The following is a 21696-nucleotide window of genomic DNA, read 5'->3' on the forward strand; positions in this document are numbered from 1 at the left end:
GACTGAATTTCTCTCGTGCTCACAACTTGGAGACAACTTGGACGTCCCTTGCAAAAACCCGGAATGCGAAAGATCAAGATGCGAAGAGTTTAAGAAACACACCGGGACCGTATCTTATTACAGGCAACGTGTGATGTGCCTGGGATACTATGTATGAGACGAACTGAAATCGATTGCAGATGATATGTTCATCAAAGCGTCGAAATCGCACAGACGTTGGGCTCTGTTTTGCAACGTGCGACTTGTGTAGAGAGCCCCATATCCCGTGTTCGAGGAACAAGGGGGGAAGATTTGAAAAAAAAGAAGTGGAGGAGGGGCTTTTGTTCTTTTTTTGTCATATTTTTGACTTTTTGACTTTTTGGCAATTTTTATTATTTTGGATTTCCTTCTCCAGTGCTCTTGCTAATTCTTGCTAGACTAAGTCTTGCTAGCACCCGGACTAGTGCCGTTCATTAGTGGAGAACCCACGGAAGTACATGATACAAGATTTTAATAGTACAATAGAACAAGAAAGTATTATTCGCAAGTATTGATCCATTGTTCCCGATAACCTTGAACTTCAAACAGACACATACCACATACACATATGCATATCTAGACCACAACCTCACACTACGCACTACGCACTACACACTATACTAATACACGTTACCACACTACTACACTACCACACTATACCACCGCACATCAGAACCATACAGAACCCTACGCAACCACACATAAACCATTCACACCGTTCCGTTCGCTTCTGCGTCCGATCTGAACTGACAACGCCGACCTGACCACCACCACTACTAACTACCACCCCAGACATGTCAAACCATTAACCCCCATGTTCCCATGTTTCCATAATCCCCATGTCCCCATGTTCGCGGATGGCGCAGTGAACTACAGCTTGTATACTATACCAGCATACCAGCATACCCTGCTCTCCCGGATGGGTGAGAAAAAACCAACCTATACCTTGTTTTTTTTTTCGTCCTCCCGCCTAGCCGGTGCTAGCGTATCTCGAAGGGGCTTCATCGTCAATGGCCCTTGCCAGCCCTCCCAGCCCTCCCAGGTAATTCAAGGTCGTAATCCGCACATGCACATCAGAAAATAGCTATACCCTAGCAACGTACAAGCCCGAACCGCCCACTGCCCTAAGGTAGCGAGGGTAGTAGTGACATAGAAAGGTAGGTCTGGCTGTCGGTTTCATGAATCTCCACTCTGCTCTGCAGTTTCACTCTCTACATGGTCTACATAGTCTACATGGCCTACATGGTCTACCTACATGGTCTACATGGTTTACATGGTTTACAATGGCCGCCACCGCCACCGACCTGTTCATTGGGGCTTCTGGAAATTCGGACTCTGGGTAGTATCGCTTTCCAGGGACGGGTCCTTTCTCCGAATCGATCTCTACCAAGCCTTGTGAAGCTGCCCTGCAATGGATCGTCAAGGGGTCTCCCAGGTCCTTAAGCCTCCGGAGCGGCATTGGGACGGCAACTGGGACGGGGTGCCTTGTCACGCCCAGGTTCTATGTATGCGCTTGTGCTTTGGCACCCGCGCAGAGACCCAAAGCGCATGCCGTAAGTCTTGTCTTGTCCTAGCGAACCCATCATGTTCGAGCTGTAGGGCGGCAACTCCTTGAAGTTCTTGCCGACAGCAGCAGCTTGCTTTCCCAGGGGGGAGGGATGGGACGGTGGATGGGATGGGAGGGAACTATCCCAACCCAACCCTGGACCGTCCCAGGAGCCTCTCGAACACCTCGTTCGTTTGTAGCCTTCTTCAGTTCGTCGCTCATTTGCGTCATTAATCCGCCGATTCAGCAGCTACCCCTAGCGTACTAACCAAAAATACATGAGAAATGCTGAATTGTTCTCTGCGAGTGTATGCATGCTTTCGTGGCACTCAGCCCCCCGGTCAAGTAGCTTGCATGGCCAACAAGTCGTTTGTGTTCGACTTACAATCTCAAAGTCTCTTTGGGGATGAGTAGGTGAAATATCCACAACACCTGCGTCTCTAAGGGCTTTTTGGACCTTAACGGCGTATCACCTGAAAAACTTGTCACTTGCTAGCCTGACTCCTCCCCCCTCCTTTCCCGAGGAAAGGCTTCTTGGGGGAGGCGGCAGAGACTATGTATGCCAGCACAGAATACATAGTCGGTGAAGTGGTTGACCAACTCCCACGAACTGCTGGTCTCTATTATACCTCGCACAACCTGCCTATTACCTATAAACGTAGAGACCTGGTGTCTATCGTCTCCACACTTATATTTCGACACACCATTAACTCCCACCCCACACCCCCTGGTGAGCTTGGGACCCTACAGCTTTGTGACCTGGACCTAGACCTGGACCTTGTCTATTCGTTCCTCTCACTGACCACCATACGCTCACATCAACCTGAAGCCTCCAGTCTTGTAGTCACTTTTTTTTTTCTTAACCTACCTAGTAGTGTTTCTTTTCTTGATTTTTTTTTCTCCGATACCAATTCGCACTGCGCAACCCAGACGTGGACCTATGAAGCTTTCATCGCCACTATAACGACACTCCATAGGAGATAAAGATTATGAACATCGAGAGGAAGTACCTTGGGCTGGCGAAACCTTAGACATCTACCTGGCTTGAGCGAGGTACTGTACCTACCCGCCTCATTATTCATAAGCGTTTATTGGCTGAAGGAAAAGCCCAAAAGTATCCAATCATGTGTGACAACTAACAAAACACCATATCCTTCACTAATCTAGAGCTCTGGCTTCCCTAAACACACTCTCCCTTTTGTTTCTAAACTGTTCCTAAAGTACTCCTTCACCTCGAACCTCGTACGATCTTCTATCCCACAATAAAGAGTTCACGAACTTGACCCGTTCAGCCTCAAAAAGTCAGGCACCAAATTATTATAATATTCTTCTTAAATCCAAGTACACAAAATCTAGACGGCTTGAGGACTGTTGTTGCCTAGTTCCTCAAGACAAAAAAAAACAAAGTCGAAACGCTTCTAGGCGATCTTGGTGGACTGTCGAAGCAGCACGAACTGTGTTGAGAAAAAACCGACTATCGCCGCCTCTTTGACGCCTACGAGGATCCTTAGCGCCTAACAGCGCCTCCATGAAAACCTGCCCGTCTAAGGCTCTATAGGCCCTAACCGTCATCGTGGATATCAACTCCCTTCTTAAGGGTCCCGACTCAAATGAGTCCTCTAAATCCCCCCCTCAGCATACCCGAGCCGCATCAGTTCCCCTTTCAACGACCACAGCCGCCTTGACGCCGGCACCCATCCCTGGACCACCGCTTTACGGTCCTCCACGTCTAGGGCCACTAGGACCAGGACCAGGACCAGCTTTAGTAGGGACAGTACCCGGAGAACGCAGCATGTCACCACACGCGGCGGAATCGCCTGCTAGAAGGCAAAGTAAATGGACCCGGGAAGAGAATGAGCTGATCACCAACCTCCGGGGGAGTGGTATGAAATGGGACGACATCTCTAGAAGATTACCAGGTAGGAGTGCTATTAGCTGCCGCCTGCACTATCAAAATTACCTCGAAAAAAGGAGCGCATGGGATGAAGAGAAAAAGAACAAGCTCGCAAGACTATATGAGAGGTGAGTAGGATGGTTTAGAAGCAGAATGTCGAAGTCGAACAGAAGTTTTATTTGGAACGTCTACCGATCAGGCTCGAGAGACCGAAGTAGCTAATGGGTCACGAAACAGGTTGAAACACGACATGTGGGTTAAGGTGTCCCAGGAGATGGGAATACCGTGGCGTACGGCAGAGGCGATGCACTGGCAGCTAGGAGAGCAGGACATACAACGCCGCGCAGGAGTAGCGCAACCCTTCATAATGTCTCCAGTGACAGCAGATGAGCCTCACGGCGGCCCTAGGCCATCTACACGACATGCGCATTCCCATTCACAGGGCAACCTTTCTCGGAACGTAACCCCTGGAAGAGGCTACGAGCGCGGGGAGCCTTCGACATCTAGCAGGCCTCTCGCATCGAGAAGGGAAAGCATACCACACCACGTCCCCGTCTATCCCGAACACGTGCCCGATAGTTATGGTTATCACCAACATAACCCCATGCCCCTGGCTCCTATCAAAACGGAATCACAGCCTCCTTTGCCTGGGATGTTACCGTCAGTCGCGGAGCTCACTACGGGCGTAAGCCCCTATAACACCATGGCATATGCAATCCCGAGTCTAAGCCCTGGTCCTAGCTCGGTCCCGAGCCCTTGGAATACCCATGCGGGTTATCCGCCACTCCAAGAATCGACAGGCTCAAAACGACGAAGAAGCCCGGACACCAACCACCTCTCCCCAGGCCTGAGGCGAAGACACCTAGACCCGCGGCCGTGACTACAAGGCTCCTATCCACATAACGAACTTGGCCTCGAACCACGGCTCAAGAGAGAACGAATTACGATACTTAATTAGGCGAGATCGAGATCCACGTGTTTATTTTGGATCTGAGGCTTGCGTTACATTACCTTCTAACGACTTACCTTATTTTTCTTTGTCATTTTACCCCTTTTTCGAGACACGAAGAACGTACGGCAACATACGAACTTATATCGTCGTCGTCGAGAGAACGAACAGAACAACTACAACAACAGGAACAGCGTTGCATCGGGACCGGAGCGAGCATTTTGAAGAAACAGGTATCGGGCATAAGCAAACGGGATATTCTTTCACGTATTGACGAAAACAAAACAAAACCACACACTTTCGAAGAGAAAACACAGACGGGCGGACAGGCGGAAAGAGTGGATGAGGAGAAGAAAAAATGATGATGTGAAACAATACGTATGGGCAGACAGGCAGAAAGCAGGCGGACTGGACGGTGCGGTGCGGGTTTTTGGGAAAAGAGATGAAAAGACCCGCCGGCTTTGGAGGACGGTGGGTTGATGGGTTGAGATAAAGGGGGGCGCAGGCAGCCGAACCGACGACTCCCCTCTTCTCTCTCTCTTTCTCTCCTCCCCCTTTTCCTGGGCTGGTTGACGGGGATTGTTCCCATTCTCGATCGTGTCCTTTCCCTCCGTCCATCCATCCTCTTCTTCCTCGAAATCATGGGGCGGCGCAAGGATCCAGTCAGAAAAAGTGCTTTTTTACTTTGTTCGTTTAACTCCTTTATTGCTTTTTTTCCCTTTTCCTTTTTTTTCTGGACTTTGATTTTTGAAACTTTTTTTTCTGCAAATATTTTTTTCGGTGCATCCTTTGCTCTTCGCTGCTGCCTCTCTTCTCTTGTTTTTTTTCTATGGTTTCCCGCACAGGGGGGGCGCGTTGTACGGTTGGGATGTACGGTGGCCTTGATACCCGGGGCGATGGGGGTGTTGGGGAACGGACGATGATCGGGGCGCTAGGGGGGACGGGGGGCACACACAGTAGCAGGAGTCTTCGCGGTGCGAGGTTTTAATGTATGGTATGGATTTGATCAACGGGAAACGCGTGTTTGGTTTTTGATTTTTAGTCCGTTATTTTGATTTTGATTTTTTTTTACTCCTTCTACCTACATCTCATGTATTGGGAAATTTTCTTGTAGCTGCGGCATTTACCACGGGCGGGTTGGGGAGAGCCAAGCATAGCTACTACTTATGTCATGATAGATAAAGAGTTAGACGATGGCAGTCTGACGGCATGCTACGGGTTCATTCTTAGGAATTATTGGAATTTAATGTACAGCACTTTTTTTTATTCGCTTAAAAGACATTTACAGATACCTACCTACATACCTCCTAGTACCAGTAATTATCATATTTGTTCAAGCGTGCTCGCGATCGCCGTTGTAATGTTATTTTAATATTGCTATCGAGATAGTATAGATGACGAACTCGTGCCTTTTCCTTCTTTGGGACTTGCTATAACCCACCAGTTGTCCTTTTCGTACCCACTCCCCAGGATCTCACCGCCCGCGGCCTCGACATCCTCCTCCAGCTCTCCTTTCCTATACAGGTGGTAATACCGCTGATACGTGGCCTCTACCGGGCCCGGCTCCCCGTTGTCGACACGTTCGCCAGCTCCTCCCCCCTTTTTGCTAGCACCGTCCTTCTTCGCTTTCTTGGGCTTGTTGGATTTCAGAACCCACGGCACTAGCTGGTCCTGATCCGCGGTCCCTTCGTCCCACCCCCGTCGACTGCTCCCTTGCTCGAGCGCCCACACGTACACCAGCACCTTGCCGGTCCGCGGGGTAATGCAATCGAGCAGCGCGCGCACACCTTCGATGCGCCGCTCCCGCGTCGACAGGTGGTGGATGACGGCGATACAGATAGCGAAATCGACACGTCTGCTGCCGCCGAAGGGGAGGTCTAAACCGTCCGCGACTCCTACCACATCGACTCCCGTAGCGACGCTTACCTTCTCCTTACCGTCGCCCTCGCTCTTCCCCAAAACCTTGAGATCGCGCGCGAGCCGGGCTAGGTTCGCGCTGCGGTCCGAGCCGAAGATGACTAGGTCCGGGTTCACGTCGAGGTACTTGCCGTTGCCGCAACCGACGTCCAGGCCAACGGATCCGGGGGGCAAGGAACTTAGAAAAGAAGCGACGAAGGGCCAAGGTTTGTATCGCGTAGATGAGAAGTGCGACGCGATGGTCTCGTAGACGCTGTGCACGTGCTGTTGTTCGTAGGATTCGGCGGCAGCGACAGTAGTGGTAATAGGGGCACCAGCTGTAGAGCTAGGGTTAGCGCTACCGTCAGTATGACTAGCCTGAATCCCAGCGACAGGTGCTGAAGAAACCGCTGCAGCTGGAGCCGCGGGATGCGAATTGACGGAGCCAGAGCCAGAGCCAGAGGGTTGGTGGTGGTGGCAGGCTTCTCCTCCCCCTGTAAGCGTCACCGCCTCTCTGGATGCGGTGCCGGCGGTAGTAGGATGGTTGCTGGCGTTAGCCCGTGCGGGACCCTCGTGGTCTAGCCGCCGCTCCATCCCACTGTTCGCTACATGGCCTGGATCTGGGTTCGCTTGCTGCATGGCTTGGGGTGTTGTACTTTGTACAATGATACCCGACCTGGGCAGGCTGTAGTTTGGTAGGTTATGCGGGTTGGCCTACTAGATCTGGAGCACAAGACAGAGCAGGGATGCGTTTTAGATTGCGCAGGCTTCGCTAGCGTTTGGCGCATACGTCGTATGTGCCTAGGGATGATGGAGGTGATAGGGCAGAGCCAATATGGAACTGATACAAGCGAAGATTCAGACACGGTGACATAAGTAACATGAAAAAAGGACCGGGGTATGGCGTGAGATGGGCAGATGAGAAGATAGGATTTGTGTGGAGTACGGGGGTGCGTTTTCTTAGATTTCTTGGACTATGGCGAGATTGGCAAGTTGTACGGCAGGCCCTGGTCGTTGGGATAAGGTAGGGAAGAAAGGTTCCAGTAACCCGGTAAGCTTCATTCTGTTCGGCGGGTAGAGAAGTGGGGGTGGTCTAAACCTTGGACCGTTCGGCCAAAAATTCATTTTGTATGGGATATATATTGTACATGGGGATGTACTGTTACTTACGTTATGACTGCTGCGACTACTGTAGGTGTATGTATTAGCCGTTAATGTACCCTTGTGTACATGGTTCAACGATCTAATGCAACTAATTATATGATTTGTACTGTGTACATGATCGCGACTCGATCTGTTAGTTGGAGAAGAGAAGAAGAAAAAAAGAAAAGCAAAAGAAACTACGATGACCAAATAAATGATAAGAACCTTGGAACTTTTCTCGTTACACACGTAGACATGTGGATATGTGGCTTTTCACGCACCTACTTCATAATTAGCTTCAATCTAGCCTAAGGGAAAGTGGGGAGTTCCAAGGTTCTTCTTGTGGCTTGGTCAGGCTTTATCGGTTCGGTTCAAAGTGGAGAGTTCCAACCCGAGGGGTCGGCTCGAACCGGTTTCCTTCCTTCGCTTGTTCGCTTGACTCTGCATGTCTTAGATCTTGCAGCTCAGCTCGTGTGATTTCTTCTAGTTTTTCACCTTCTTTAGATCCCCAGTCCCTGGATCCTGGGTCCTGGGACCTGGGTTTTGAGTTCTGGGGAACATTGGCGGCGGACCGTAATGAAAGGGCGGAATATGATGCCATGTGGTGAAACCCTTCCCGTCGTCCCGCGAGCTCTAAAATCTCGTGTCGTATGTTCCCGAGACATGCAGATAGACAGGTTCATTGTTGGAACTTTTTCTAATAATGCAATTCTCATTGCGCATTGTCTGCTGGTCTACTGCAGTGTGACAATAGACTTGTGTCCCCAGCAGCCTTTACTCGCTAATTCGCGTTGGGCATGAGGGGTTCGTCTTGGGTTGAGTAGGTACCTATGAGCAGCGCCACCTGCGCAGTCAACTAGCCTTGTCCATGTACGCCATACCACTCACACGATATCAATGGGCTGCAGAAATTTCAATCATTCATGGACAGGAATGATATGCCTCCAAACCATTGGATTCACCAACGATCCCAGCTAGGTAGGGTTATTTCGAATAGCCAATACTAGTTCAGGAATAAGGGGTTACGGCATGGTGTTACTGGGAACTAACGCTTACGGCCGGCATAGTGGGAACGAATAAAGAAACTAGGCAAGAGAGAAAAGAAATGAACGATTGGATGTTACCCTAAGCTTACGATAGCATTCACGTCCCTCTTCGTTGTTTTCTATGATCTAACTTTATGTGGGGGTGATAGAGCTTCTAGAAGATTGTGGTTGATAGGAAACATTGGACTTACGTATTTCATCGATACATGACCCTCGCTGTTTTCTGATTAGTCAAGGGGGGTGCATAGTAAAACGATAGGGTTGGATATAGAACCAGCTGGCATACACAGAATATAGTCATACTCACTTATTTTATTATGTCTACATGTCTACATGTCTACCTCGGTAAGTAGTCGAAAAAGCGATCGATATATGACACAGATCGTATTAGTTAGCACCTAGGTACCTTGTAGCTTTCACACAGCCGAAAAATAGGGGCAACCTGGATACACCAATGGATATCTTCCATCTTGAAGCTTACAGGCAAATTTAGATGGGCATAAAACGTAAATAAAAGCAAGCTAATAACGGTTTTAGCATTTGTAACTACCTAGTACCTACTACCTACTAGTAGGCAATAGAGATTCCAATTATCAGTACTATCAGTTAACGCTATTTCGCGGTCTCAGCCTCTAAACCCGTGCCGCCGACCTTATACCACCCGTCACCCGACCTATGAACCGAAAGGAGGCCTATCTAGTAATCGCTATGGATTCCGAATTCTTTTCTACATATTGAACATCCCCCATGTCTACATGGTGAAATTCCCCAATGAATTCCTTGAACTGCTCTAAGCACTGCACCCAGATCGCATGGCCTTTTTCGGTACGTGACCAATCCTCTACAGCTTGAAGGCCCTCAATATCTTCTTTCATGTGCGCTTCGTCTTTAGTCCCATCCAGAACTGCAGTACCTCCGAGGCCGAGTACGAGCGCATACAACGCGATGGGCCGTTCAGTACCAGCACAAGTAGTGATTGTTTTTAAAGGCGGAAACTCTCGGAGACGTGGGTTTCCAGATAGAACCCAGAATGCCTGGAAAGGAATTTTCTTTCCACGTAGATACGCTCTCATCTCTCTCTCCCAGCAATTCTCCACATAAAATCGATTTTGTACGCAAGCCGGGAGGACGGTGATCTCAGGCGATTCGCAAAGCTGCTTCACGTATCGAAGAGGTGTATTAGATATTCCTAATGACCTAATCGTATGTGGCACATACGTCTCCAGTGTCTTCCAGACCGTGAGTGTGTCTTCAAATGTGTCAAGGGGTGTGTGTAGAATTAAGCAATCGATGTATGGTTTCTCGCGATCTAGACAGTCGAAGTTCCGAAGCGAAGAAGCTATAGAGGAGTGGACTTGCTCCGCCAACGGCGCCAGCGGATCGTAAGGGAGATCTAAGAGATCCTGGCTATCGATAGGAGTGAACTTCGTTTGTATCTGAAGGTCTGTTAGTGACTTAGTCACCATACATCGTAACGAATAGAATGCAACGCACAAATAGATCGCTCCGTTTTACGATGCCATCTCGTATTGCCCTTTTCACAGCCCTTCCAACGAGGGACTCCTTGTAATGTCGGGGTTGAGCAGCAGTATCGATTCCTCGGAACCCGGCTTTCAAAGCTAAATACACATAGCGAGCCGTTTTGTATTGCTTCCAGGCTGTCCCATATATCATTTTTGGCATTGGCGTTTGTCCAGTACCTGTGGTAAAGGGCGTGGCATCTAAACCTTTACACTTCGATGAAGACATGATTTTTCTATAATAATTGAGGCTTGAAAATGGATTAACACGCGTTGTAAATAATGTCCTGGTACCTAGACGATAGAAATAATATTGCTTGAGTTGAACGGTCGCCCGTTACATATCGCCGTACACATAACACTAAGCGTTTTCGATCAAAATAAGATAAACAGCCGTTCTTTTAGCTTGGCAATGTTGTTCTCTATTCTTCAACTACATGTGTAATAAGGTTTTTGGTCCCAGGGGCCGAAGCGACATATAGAAAGAGCATTGGAAGTCGAGGTATATATTTTATTACCTAGTACCTAGTTCAAGCGTTACATCGTTATTTCTCAGTCGGATATCGATAGTATGCGTATAGGACTAGATAATAGCCTAAAAAAGATACAGCCATCCAATGTTTTAGAGAAAAAGAGATGATGAGGCAGCTATAAGTACTAGGCTGTAATGATCCATGGATGATTATAAATTGGGGGACGGAAAGCTTTGAAGTCACATACGTCATTCTATCTACCTAACTGCGCTTAGATTAAATAAGTTAAGCGCTTCGGATAGCGGACTCGGAATTAATAACCATTTATGGCAGCCCGGGTGGAACGCGGGGTATACCTGCACATCACCGATGACCTTAAGCTTCAACTAATTGATAGCTCTATATACATAAATACGACCCAAAATAGCAGTTATCTAATCGGAATATATTTCCGAACGTCAAGAGCCACGGAAGATGAGAAGGCTCTTGCTATGATATCTATATGCAAGTCCCACAATTGAAATTTACTGGTTGTGTAGGTGGCACTTGACGGTTGCAGACTGTTAAACCTACCTAAATTAAAGGAGATATGTCGGATAAGTCTGATAGGTAACATTCAACTACCCCGCTATCCCACCTTCGATCTCATCTACCTACATACTATCACATAGATTATTAAGAATTACCCCTAGCCTTCTAGTTATTGCCTACCTAGGTATATAAAGAATTGAAGAGTTCACGATTCGGACTTGCTATTGCACTTGTAGTGTCATTATTTCTACAACGTCTCTTCCGAAGTTCTCGCGAGCCGTACGCTGATATCCAATATGACTTCGCAACCCTTCACTATTAGGTGGGGCATTATGGCCACCGGTGGCATTGCTCAAAGTGAGTTATACCACACACTCTATACAGGTTGATAAGACTCATAACTAATAATTGATTCTGGTAGCTTTCACTAAGGACTTGCTCACCAACCCCGCTTCCCGTGATGTCCATGACGTCGCACATAAGGTAGTGGCCGTCGCCTCATCATCATCTAAAGCAAGCGCCGAATCTTTCCTTGAAAAGGTGAAAGCCCCGGCTGGTACAAAGGCGTACGGTTCTTATGCCGAGTTGGTCAATGACCCAGACGTTGATATCGTTTATGTCGCAACACCCCACAGCCATCACTTCCAGAACGCCATGCTGGCCCTACAAGCCGGCAAGAACGTTCTATGTGAGAAGGCTCTTACTGTCAACGCTGCCCAGGCGCGGAAACTCGTTGAGACTGCTAAAGCCAAGAACTTGTTCTTCATGGAAGCTGTCTGGACGCGATACTTCCCTCTGAGCATCAAGCTTCGAGAACTGGTGTCGTCCGGACTCATCGGACCTGTATATCGGGTTACTGGTAAGTTTACACAAATCGCATGCGACTCGTGCCGGAGAATACAACTTTGCCGAAACCATAGGTAAACTAACATATCTTATCATAGCCGACAACTCATTTGGCAATGACGGACCGAACGGCAGCCTAACCTTCCCGAATGAACACCGGATGGTGAACCCGGATCTGGCGGGTGGCGCACTGTTAGATTTAGGCATCTACTCTCTAACGTGGTTGTTCCAGTTCTTATACCATATCCAACCCGAGGCAGAAAAGGAGGCCCCGAGAACACTAGCAGCCATTAACAAGTATAGCACAGGAGCTGATGAGACGACCAATATCATCCTCCAATTCCCGAAGCACAAGAGTATGGGGATTGCCATGACCACCCTGCGAGTTCCCACCGATACCGACGGACATAACAGCGGTGGACCCGCTATCAAGATTCAAGGTCCCAAGGGTGAAATCCAGGTTATGGGGCCAGCCTACCGCCCTCTTCAGTACAGGATTGTTAAGTCGGATGCAAACGGCAAGGTTGAGGTTGTCGACTGCCCGATACCCAAGGACACAGAGCGGCAATTTGGCCACGGAATGTTCTGGGAAGCAGACGAATGCGCCAGGTGTCTCCGGGATGGCAAGAAGGAAAGCGCTACTCTACCCTGGTCTGAGAGTATCGTCATCATGGAGGTCATGGAGGAAGCTCTGAAGCAGGGAGACATCAAATACCCCGAGCTGATCACGACCGATGTCTTCGACCCCAAGAGTCCTCTGAACACCGGCGGCAAATAAAATCACGCATGGGTAGTGGCTATTAAGAGCTAAAAAGGGAATTTAACTAGTGCTAACAATAATAGAAAGATATCGCTAGTAATAATACCTACGGGTATTCCTATATCGGCCGAGATTTAATATAGGTATCGAACTCTGATGCTTGTGCAATGAAACAACAGGGAATTCAGTAGAGAGATCAAGGTTGATGAATCTACCTAGTAATTCTAAGAAAATTATCTAGCGAGGATCTCCTGTACCGTTCATCTTATTACTGCTTCTATTTCATATAGAATACTTTATAATGCTCACTAGTCTTCGGCCTACTTAAATATTATCAAACTCGTGGTTGACGAGGAGGGGAAAAGGGGTATAAATCGAATCTTAGGATGGATAAGTGGGCCACACCACCCACAGTACCTCAAAGGACGTATCTGAAAGTAGGGCCGTAATTTTCTTGGGCAGCGCCCTTCGCGTTTTCGTTCATTCTATTCGAGACATGGCCATACTTGCGGTCTAGTCTAGAGTTCTCCCACATCAAGAGTAGGCGCTGGGAAAGCGCGAGGAGAGCCGAGAAAAACATGAGGGCGGCGCAGATAGCCATACCCTCAACATACCTGGGGGCCTGCCTCGTGGGGAAGATGTTGTTTCCCAGAAAGGCACCGCACTGGCCGATTAAGTTGATGAGAACGATAGAACCTCCTCGTCGGGTGTCGCTGCCTTGGTTATCTACAAAGTGTTATTAATATCTAGACGTGCAACTCCTTTCGGGTATAGGGGCTGACACTGGGAACACTTACTTAGAGTCAACCCGAGAATATTAGGGATGGTGGAAAACACGCCAGCTGAAGCCAAAAAGGTGGCAAAGTAACGTACACCAACTGTATCAACTGTCGCAAGGATGATGTAGCCAACTCCACCCACGATCGAAGTGACCACGAGTACAAAACATCGCTGTTGGGTCTTGTCTGCAATCCAGGTTGTGATTAAGGCAAACAAAAAGGCCGCAAAAGACGGGGGTGCAGACAGTCCTTGCGCGTCAATAGCAGTGTAACCCATGTCCTCGAGAATGGTCGGGAGGAAAACAGGCAAGCTGGAGTAGGTTACGTTGCCACAGAAATACATCAACCCACATAGCCATGCCTTCGGATCAATGAAGACGGGGAGGATCTCTTTAACCTTGAACCCTCCAATTCTGGCACTTGCGTTAGTGCCGACCTGTCGCATGGCCCTAGCTCTGACGATATCCTTTTCCTCTGGAGTGAGGAATCTGGCCTTCTCGGGGGAATCTGGGATGAAGAAGAAGGCGAAGATAGCCATGAGCATGGTTGGTATTCCTTCTACAAGAAAAAGTAGACGCCAGTTCGCCAGGCGGGCATGACCGCTAGTGATACCATATGCCAAAGCGCCTGCGAACGTCGAGGCCAACGGAGCTGCCGAAGCAAAGATACCGCAACGGAAACCAATTTCATGTCGAAGGTAGAAGAACGACAAGAGATAGATGATACCAGGTCTACGTAATGTTAGCATTTTAAGTTTAAACTTTTCCAACATAGCTCGCAACCTACGCATACCAGGCCTCGAAGGCACCAAGGAAGAACCTCAAAGCCATCTCACCGTTCCAACTGTGGACGCCAGCTTGCACAGTGGCGATGAAACCCCTTTCTTAAGTTAGTTGAAGATGCCGAAAGTTAAGGAGGTGGACTAGTTGACTCACCATAGAAATACGACGCATGCGCCGACAATGTGAGGAGGGAAGACCTTCCATAGCAACACGCCGAATTCGAAAAGGACGTAAGTGATGTAGAAGATATTGAGTAGCCACTGATACCGGTTGCCGTCAAGCTTGAGGTCCTTGGCCATACCCGCAATCCTAGCGTTTCCTATGTTTCCTCGGTCTAAAAAGGCCAGCATGTCTTGGCAGCGCAAGGATTTTGTCAGTATACTTCTTGGCGGATCTAGTATTCTAAACATTTAGATGGGAATATGGGAACCACATCACTCACATAAAACGAAGAATAGCGTCATCAGATTCCAATCTAGCTTCTTGACCACGCGAGCCTCTTGCTCATGCGTATAACTCTCGTTGAGGCTAACATCCTGAGATTCAGAGCTTCCGCCATGCGGAACAACAGCCTCATCCGCCTCCAAAGCGGAGTTGGTCTTTTCGTTAGACATGGCCCCTCAGATGGGATAAAAGTGTAGTATAAAAACTCGGCACAATTATGCAGCCTTCTGAGACAGTCTGTACTACGCACGACCTGAGATACGCACGAGAGAGAATTGAGAGAGGAGGGCTGGAGTTTTAATAAGGCTACATAGAAAAGACGAAATAAAAAGAAAGCAAATAGTCAATATTGGGGACTTGCCGAAGTCGCAGGAAAAGGAAAAAGAAAAACTGGCGGACTGAATTCTTTGTGTTAATTCTTCATGTTGGTCACACAAACGCGCCCGTAATATCCGTTGATCATTTTTCTTAAGGTTAAGCTCTACATAGTAGATGACCAAAATCGCATCCTGGTTTTCGGTAGCCAATTAATTTATAATATACTTCCCGGATAATGATATATGCAGTCGACCGGTATTGGAGGGAATGTAGGAGCTCGGGTTACGCTTGCCTTGACTCATCATCCGATCCAATCATCTCTCCTTCCCCGATCATCTCCGTGAGCTCGGCCTTCTTCTGATTGGACAAAACCGACGCCTCAAACGCCTTTATATGTTCATACACCTACAATATTAAGTGTGGCTGAAGGGGGCTGCCTTCCTCTCGGCAGCGAGCATGATATGAGTTCTTTGTTTGCACCATCGATGCGATAGGAAAGTCTCCTCTTCTTCACCGGCTATGTTATATCCGAAGGTTTAGATTAAAGATATCGCCGATGAGAGCTAGTGTGACACATGCAGATGTGTCTCACTTAACTACATTCCCTAGTATTGTATAAATAGTAACGAAGACTCAGCGTTTGTACTAAACAGCCCTTACGGTATCTACCGATCCAGTAATTACGACTTCCGTCCCCGAATGGACTCCTTTCAAGCAAACTCCCTGGCTTCAACTAATATTAATCGTGTAACCACCCCAACGACCACAGTCTAACATACTGAGATATGTATTTATGGCTTAGCAGTTATTTGATAGATGGTTCGTCGACTTCCTCCTCATTATCGACGAGATTATATTTCAAGTACATGAAGCTATTTACATTCGTGCGACATTTCCTCGGTGGCTGACAGAGTGCTTAAAGGGGATTAAGTAAAACCGCAAGTATTGAGGATGTTCATCTTTGGTTGATTGTCGGGGGAAGGGGTGATGTCTACCTTATATGTCGATACCAGAAATTGCCTATTTGTATGGCTATAACACTATCCCTGCTGTGTGTTCCGTTTGCCCTTACTGAAAATTGCATACTACCAGTACCGAGTAGGTAGGCACAACCTAAAACGTGAAGCGATTTCCTCCATACAGAAAGATCCACGACCCAATATAAGACGCCATCATTCGTCTAAGCCTACCTAGGTAGGTAGGCTGTACACCGAAATGTACGCCATGTGTATTGCCCGTGGCGTACCTAGGGCTGAATGCGGATAGAGAAATAGGCAATGATACGCTTAAAGATGCTGCCACCAAGTTGTTACACCACCCTCCATTAACTCTGATCTGATGTCTGCATCTGCTCCAACCAGCTACGTGTATTGATACCTCATAACATGATAGATACGTGTGAAAACATGGTTTAGGATACTGTCTCTGGCGCCCGGAGCCTCTGTAGGCATCGAGAGTCTTGTTTATCCAAGTCACGGGGTATGCGTGGTTACAACAAGAATGCTGAGCCCCTACTTTATCAGACTTCGTCGCTCATCTGCGATGTAAAAGCATGAAGAACTAAGAGACGAATAAGACTTGTTCATCATACGATGCCTCAACCAGCGCTTACCCCGGAGCAAGAAGCGCATTTTAACGACACTAGAAGGCCCGCGTTATGGGGTTGCCTGATCACTTTTCTCGTTATCAACGATGTAGCTATCGCCGGCAGGTTATGGGGAACATGGAGGTCCGTAGCGAGCCGCTCACGAGTCATGGCAGAGGATATTTCGATTATTCTAAGTGGAGTTAGTTTCAACCTCCTTGATGACTACTTGTCTATATCCAGAGATCTCTATAGCTAATACCAAAAGTTAGATCTTTGTCAATGTTATCATAGCAAACCTGATGGTAGCAACCCACTACGGGCTTGGTCTTCACACGTACACTATCAATTCCCGAGATCCGGATTATCCATCGAACCTATCTAAGACATTCAGGGTATGTCAGGTGAAGTTACTTAACCATGAGTATAGCTAGCTGATTACATTGTACGGTAGCATATCTGGATTACGATGGTCTTGATGTGTGCCTTTTTTGTCTGCATTAAGATGACATTGCTGTTCTTCTACAGGCGATTATTCCTCGTATCCAACCGAGGTCTACACATCTTCTGGTGGATCAATTTCGTCTACATAATCCTCTGGTTCTTCTGCGGCACCGCCTTCTACCTATTTCAGTGCAAGCCCGTGGAATGGTACTTCCTTCAGTACTACGATAGGTTTCACAAGCCCGTTCCCGGGGGCAAACATGGACAGTGTAATGCTACTAGCGTCCTTCACGTCTCCCTACCGGTGATCTTCAGCCTTATCTCCGATGTTGGCTTATTAGCGCTACCCATTTGGGCTATCTCTAAGCTGAGACTTGACAAGACGAAAAAGCGTGGCCTAATGGTCGTCTTCGGAATTGGCCTAGTTGCCGCCATGCTTGAACTAGCTCGAATTCTGGCGCTTATCATCGACACCGATGACAAGACTGACCCGAGTTGTAAGTTGCACTATGCTCTTATCTTTACATCTGGGTGTACAACCTCATATGGATTGTGATGTGTCTACTTACACGAATGGATAGATGGCGTTGCCATATTTTTAATCCTTACTGCCACCGAAGAGACGACAGCAGTGGTTTGCGCATGCCTACCAGTGATATTCCCTCAGGTGGCTCGAGAATTTCGGAACCATGTTAGAAACAATAGCTATATTTATGATGGGAATAGAGGTCAGGGCTCATCCGAGCAACAAAGTTCTCGGGGCTTCAAGCGAGTCGTGAGCCTGAATCACATATGGACGACTGTTGGCGCTTCTAAGATGGGTACTACGCATGACGACGGTATTACCTTGCATAGCGTTGAAGTTACAGGGAACTCGACTCTAAGAAATGACGAGCGTGATGGTACCTCCGATCACACACAGCACCCATATTATCAAATGACAAACATGGGCCAACCCGAGCACGGATACCTATCGCATCCATACAACACAAACTACGTCAATCAGACAGCAGAGCCACGCGTTATATCGCAGAATAATATCCATGTACGTACAGATGTTCAAGTACATGTGGACAATGAGGCTAGAGCGAGGGAAAATATGTAAACTAACTCCAGGTATTCTTATTGTTTCAACTTGAGAAGGTCAATCGCGGTCTTGAAGTTTTTGTTTTCATCCTTACTAGGTAGGCACCAATGATATTTCTCACCCAGCGCTGTCGCGATATGTTGATTTCGGCTACTCAAAAAGTCAGCGGGGAGGTTACAGGAATAGGGGTAAGAAAGGGGTAAGATATAGCAACCTAAATTCCAAGGCTATAATCTTGTGTAACGTTCCAAGTCCAGGGGGATCTAAATCCTGATTGGCTGCTTATTATATTATAGTTGACCAGACTGAACCGTAACTCTAAGCAAAGTCCCTTAACTCCGTGTCTCCATATTTCCGGACTTGTGTTCACGGATTCAGGAGTTTAGGGGTATTCGACAATGTCGTCGATAACCAATTTCTTCTAGATACCCGCATTTACACTTCACATCACTCAACGAGACCATCCATGGAAACCTGCACACATAGACGTGTTCCTCAAACCTCATTAATCTTAAAATATTAGATTCACCAACGCCGCTCCCAACCCAACACCCTAATCCCTAACACATCCATCCATCCCAACCCTCAACAAACATCAAACCCCTTATAATCCCCCAAAACCTCAAACCAGCTCCTCCGCCTCCTCTTCCCCCACAGCTCAGGCAACACCTCAAACCCCCTCGAAATATTCACATACCCACACCTCTCCCAAATCCTCCTTAACGCACCCGCAAAGTACTCCCTATCCCCATCATCCCCACTCTCCATCGCCGCCACGAAAATCGGCCAGGAAATAACATGCGTCCCCTGCGCCGCGGGATCAATCTGCTCGCACACCGCGCGGATGCGTAGGACGTGCGCGCGCATGCAGTCGCCGGCGCGCCGCGTGCTCTCCATGCGCGTCGTGTAGATCTCCCCCGCGAGCCGGAACGCCTCCTCGTACAGCGGGAACGGCGACCCGCCCTTGTACACCGGCGGCGCTTCGTGCTTCGCGCAGTTGTGCAGGCTCTGCGTGTACGCCTCGAACGTCGCGACTGGGTGGTTGAGGAGGCGCCGCGGGGGCAGTGGGCGCGGACCCGGTGGGGAGAACGGGCGCGTGAAGAAGCCTAGGCTGGTTTTGGGGAGTTTCTGTGAGCTTGCTGGGTTTGTGGTTGGATGGGGGGAAGGGGGAGAGGGGATAGGTGGGCTTGGACTTACACGGAAGACTGGAAATACAAGAATTTTTCCAGGGCACCGGCGGATTCCTTGGGAGGGCCGCGTGCGTCGATGAAGGTGTTGAGGATCGTTATTAGCGACGAGACGTCCTCGTGGCCGGTGATGAGGTCGGCTACGGTGAGCAGGAGAAGGGTTGCCCATGCGGCTTCGCTAAGATCGGGGTTTACCGCCGCAGCTCGGGAGAGGCCCCGGATCAGCTCGGCCCTGACGACCTCCGCGGGAGGACGAAGTCGCGGGTGCTTTGCGGACAGTTGGAAGGCGGACACGACGCACACGGCTCTTTGGACGAGGGGGTTGCTATGCGCCATGGGCAATACATGGTGTCGGTATCCATTCTCCTCGTCGTCAAAGACTACCATGAAATGGGATATATGTACAGCGACTGAAGCTAATGATTAGTATCCCGCCATAAAGGACCGGAATTCGAGGGCTCGGGGGAATTACAGTGCAAGAAATATAACCGAGTTCTGGGGTCTAATTCTAATAATGACCTCGGTATTGTTGTCGCTGAGGGATGTGAGTAATTGGATACTGAATTTCCTACTACCGGTGACGTTTTTGAAGGCCTAGATCCAGCCGCCGCCGATTCTCCCGAATACTCGATCCACTGGCGGATATTTTTTTGGTGTTTCAACCCGACCTGCTCCCGCTCCGGTGCTGATAGCGGCGATACGCTCGAGCTAGTCGTCTCTTTAGCGAACCGGTATCTTATTCCGTAACCAGGACATGTCAAATGCTTTTTGGCACATTTGCGGCAAGAATCTCCAGTCTTGTCACAGACGATACGCCTCTTAATGCAGTTGTGGCAAGCTACCTCAGACTCAAGTTAGAGTAACAAGGGTCATCGGGATGGTGGACAGGGGTAAATAACAGCAAAATCCTCACCTTTCTTGGTATTGCTATCCCGGTTTGTCATTTTCCTTGTCGCGCGACTCTCGGCTGCGTTGCTGTGTCTCGGGCAAAGAACGAGTTAAATTCGCAGCCCGAGATGTTACAAATTTGAGTATGCAGGCTTAGGTACCAGAGTCCGGGTCTCGACCGCTCGGACGACCGCTTGTTATAGAAATACGGGTCATATTTACCCCTATGATTGACCAGTGCCAGTGATGTGACCTCCACCAAAATACGTCAGGGCCAAATACATTATGAAGCAGGAATCTCCAGCAAGTTTCTCAACTTGAAGAATGTCATTGTGACCCGAGTGAATACGAACTTTGGCCATTTCTTCCAACAGCCACCATAATGACAAATCTCACGAATTATTAATTCGTTGGAACCTTCAAGGGGCTGCGGAATGGTCCGGGATTATGTTCCAGGCAGACATTTTTGAGTCTCCAACTCCGCCACTCAGGAGCATGGCACCAACAGGTTCGTCCCAGCAGCGCGATAGATTCGGTTCATGGAAGACAATTTCTCCAAAACGTCTTATGGACTCTGTGTTGGCACGTTGGTGGTACGAAAAAGGAACCAAAAGACGGTGTACCTAGACATTTCATGACTCGAAAATTATTTCGTTTCCTATCTGAATGAGTCGTTGTCGTTATCGTATGTATCTAGTGATAGAGTGAGCTCCATGGCAAGATTTTACCAAAGGTGATTGCTAGCTCGGTATGAACTTGCTACTGTGGTTGCTGCGCCGTAAGGGGTGTTCTTGAACCTTCGAAATTGTGTTGAGGGGAACGGAATGCATCTGACTAGCAAGCTAATTGCCAAGTAAATCTCTTTCATAGAGCGGAAGGAGATGTCTGGTTTTTATACTAGCACTTAAGTTCAGTTTTTGGGAGTTCCATATTCAAGTTTTTCCTCCGTAGTCTCGTTGCTTTTATATATCAATTCAAAGACTGATCCATAGCTATTACCAAATCCTGCGCCGTTAATTTCATATGCCAATAATCACCATGCATTTGCCTCTTCTGATACTGCAACACGTCAATTTCTCACGTAATCTACCTATTTGAGTAAAATATTTAGGATGTTGGTTGGCAATAAGTTGAAGGGTCACATCGCACACACGAAACCTACATGCAGGAACCAGAGTCGAGGTTACAAAAGCTTAGGATATTTTCTCACTTTCTTTCCCGCTTTAGGAAAATGTAGGGAGATGTTCCTGGTAGCTATATGTTACTTAATTGATTCGCGTGTGAGAATTGATACACCCCAATCATATTTGATATAAAGTCAATTTATACATAAGTGAATAGCTTAATTGCGCCCCCAAGCGTAGCTAGCCGGTCCTCTTATGACCGTATAAAAGGCGGGTTTCTGATATACCTGTCTCAGATTCTGCTTGGTAGCTTAGACTCTCTGCGACTCAGTATTATCACTAGTAGAAACTCATAAAACCCGAGTGAGGTCGATACTTTGCATTAAGTGGTTCTACCTAGCGCTGCTTCCTTTTTCTTCATCCCTTCCCCCTCTCA

The 21696-nt window shown here is 48.1% G+C and overlaps 7 protein-coding genes across 7 annotated transcripts; 3 read left to right on the forward strand and 4 right to left on the reverse strand.

The window, feature by feature from the left end:
* Nucleotides 1–1429: 1429 nt before the first annotated feature.
* On the forward strand, nucleotides 1430–4418 carry GGS22DRAFT_195767 (uncharacterized protein; the record flags this gene model as incomplete). Its single annotated transcript, XM_047965715.1, has 3 exons — nucleotides 1430–1516; nucleotides 3123–3586; nucleotides 3696–4418. The coding sequence occupies 3 exons, from the start codon at nucleotides 1430–1432 to the stop codon at nucleotides 4336–4338; spliced, it is 1194 nt and encodes a 397-aa protein (XP_047816328.1). The 3' UTR covers nucleotides 4339–4418.
* A 1339-nt stretch (nucleotides 4419–5757) lies between these two features.
* Nucleotides 5758–7686, reverse strand: GGS22DRAFT_169597 (S-adenosyl-L-methionine-dependent methyltransferase). The gene is made up of 2 exons (XM_047962341.1): nucleotides 7474–7686; nucleotides 5758–7144 (listed from the first exon to the last, which is right to left on the reverse strand). The coding sequence occupies exon 2, from the start codon at nucleotides 6940–6942 to the stop codon at nucleotides 5785–5787; it is 1158 nt and encodes a 385-aa protein (XP_047816329.1). The 5' UTR covers nucleotides 6943–7144; nucleotides 7474–7686; the 3' UTR covers nucleotides 5758–5784.
* A 1353-nt stretch (nucleotides 7687–9039) lies between these two features.
* On the reverse strand, nucleotides 9040–10703 carry GGS22DRAFT_45257 (Aldo/keto reductase). The gene is made up of 2 exons (XM_047967115.1): nucleotides 9987–10703; nucleotides 9040–9928 (listed from the first exon to the last, which is right to left on the reverse strand). The coding sequence occupies exons 1-2, from the start codon at nucleotides 10239–10241 to the stop codon at nucleotides 9185–9187; spliced, it is 999 nt and encodes a 332-aa protein (XP_047816330.1). The 5' UTR covers nucleotides 10242–10703; the 3' UTR covers nucleotides 9040–9184.
* A 377-nt stretch (nucleotides 10704–11080) lies between these two features.
* On the forward strand, nucleotides 11081–12994 carry GGS22DRAFT_45260 (NAD(P)-binding protein). The gene is made up of 3 exons (XM_047967116.1): nucleotides 11081–11373; nucleotides 11438–11875; nucleotides 11961–12994. Exons 1-3 carry the CDS (start codon nucleotides 11313–11315, stop codon nucleotides 12638–12640), a joined length of 1179 nt encoding a protein of 392 aa, XP_047816331.1. The 5' UTR covers nucleotides 11081–11312; the 3' UTR covers nucleotides 12641–12994.
* Nucleotides 12841–15161, reverse strand: GGS22DRAFT_45266 (MFS general substrate transporter). The gene is made up of 5 exons (XM_047967117.1): nucleotides 14626–15161; nucleotides 14337–14535; nucleotides 14188–14280; nucleotides 13420–14132; nucleotides 12841–13348 (listed from the first exon to the last, which is right to left on the reverse strand). Exons 1-5 carry the CDS (start codon nucleotides 14795–14797, stop codon nucleotides 13041–13043), a joined length of 1485 nt encoding a protein of 494 aa, XP_047816332.1. The 5' UTR covers nucleotides 14798–15161; the 3' UTR covers nucleotides 12841–13040.
* Nucleotides 15162–16520: 1359 nt separating this feature from the next.
* On the forward strand, nucleotides 16521–18284 carry GGS22DRAFT_195771 (uncharacterized protein). Its single transcript, XM_047965716.1, has 4 exons — nucleotides 16521–16732; nucleotides 16803–16925; nucleotides 16985–17471; nucleotides 17556–18284. The coding sequence occupies exons 1-4, from the start codon at nucleotides 16538–16540 to the stop codon at nucleotides 18077–18079; spliced, it is 1329 nt and encodes a 442-aa protein (XP_047816333.1). The 5' UTR covers nucleotides 16521–16537; the 3' UTR covers nucleotides 18080–18284.
* Nucleotides 18285–18329: 45 nt separating this feature from the next.
* GGS22DRAFT_45295 (uncharacterized protein) lies at nucleotides 18330–20387 on the reverse strand. Its single transcript, XM_047967118.1, has 4 exons — nucleotides 20162–20387; nucleotides 19721–20086; nucleotides 19259–19658; nucleotides 18330–19172 (listed from the first exon to the last, which is right to left on the reverse strand). Exons 1-4 carry the CDS (start codon nucleotides 20190–20192, stop codon nucleotides 18647–18649), a joined length of 1323 nt encoding a protein of 440 aa, XP_047816334.1. The 5' UTR covers nucleotides 20193–20387; the 3' UTR covers nucleotides 18330–18646.
* Nucleotides 20388–21696: the final 1309 nt, after the last annotated feature.

This window comes from Annulohypoxylon maeteangense (genome assembly GCF_022496945.1).
Source record: "Annulohypoxylon maeteangense strain CBS 123835 unplaced genomic scaffold GGS22scaffold_15, whole genome shotgun sequence".
Taxonomy (NCBI): Eukaryota; Fungi; Ascomycota; class Sordariomycetes; order Xylariales; family Hypoxylaceae; genus Annulohypoxylon; species Annulohypoxylon maeteangense.

Excerpts from the sequence above, each read along its gene's own strand:
- GGS22DRAFT_169597 (XM_047962341.1), bottom strand. The coding sequence starts at position 6,942 with ATGCAGCAAGCGAACCCAGATCCAGGCCATGTAGCGAACAGTGGGATG.
- GGS22DRAFT_45257 (XM_047967115.1), bottom strand. The coding sequence starts at position 10,241 with ATGTCTTCATCGAAGTGTAAAGGTTTAGATGCCACGCCCTTTACCACA. Across the intron at positions 9,929-9,986 it reads TAAAACGGAGCGATCTATTT|ATACAAACGAAGTTCACTCC; the intron begins GTGCGTTGCATT and ends ACAGACCTTCAG.
- GGS22DRAFT_45260 (XM_047967116.1), top strand. The coding sequence starts at position 11,313 with ATGACTTCGCAACCCTTCACTATTAGGTGGGGCATTATGGCCACCGGT. Across the intron at positions 11,374-11,437 it reads CACCGGTGGCATTGCTCAAA|CTTTCACTAAGGACTTGCTC; the intron begins GTGAGTTATACC and ends TGATTCTGGTAG. Across the intron at positions 11,876-11,960 it reads ACCTGTATATCGGGTTACTG|CCGACAACTCATTTGGCAAT; the intron begins GTAAGTTTACAC and ends ATCTTATCATAG.
- GGS22DRAFT_45266 (XM_047967117.1), bottom strand. The coding sequence starts at position 14,797 with ATGTCTAACGAAAAGACCAACTCCGCTTTGGAGGCGGATGAGGCTGTT. Across the intron at positions 14,536-14,625 it reads GACGCTATTCTTCGTTTTAT|ACATGCTGGCCTTTTTAGAC; the intron begins GTGAGTGATGTG and ends TGCGCTGCCAAG. Across the intron at positions 13,349-13,419 it reads TATTCTCGGGTTGACTCTAA|ATAACCAAGGCAGCGACACC; the intron begins GTAAGTGTTCCC and ends AACACTTTGTAG.
- GGS22DRAFT_195771 (XM_047965716.1), top strand. The coding sequence starts at position 16,538 with ATGCCTCAACCAGCGCTTACCCCGGAGCAAGAAGCGCATTTTAACGAC. Across the intron at positions 16,926-16,984 it reads ACCTATCTAAGACATTCAGG|CATATCTGGATTACGATGGT; the intron begins GTATGTCAGGTG and ends ATTGTACGGTAG. Across the intron at positions 17,472-17,555 it reads TGACAAGACTGACCCGAGTT|ATGGCGTTGCCATATTTTTA; the intron begins GTAAGTTGCACT and ends ACGAATGGATAG.
- GGS22DRAFT_45295 (XM_047967118.1), bottom strand. The coding sequence starts at position 20,192 with ATGACAAACCGGGATAGCAATACCAAGAAAG. Across the intron at positions 19,659-19,720 it reads TCGGTTATATTTCTTGCACT|TCGCTGTACATATATCCCAT; the intron begins GTAATTCCCCCG and ends CATTAGCTTCAG. Across the intron at positions 19,173-19,258 it reads TTGTATTTCCAGTCTTCCGT|CCTAGGCTTCTTCACGCGCC; the intron begins GTAAGTCCAAGC and ends CCCCAAAACCAG.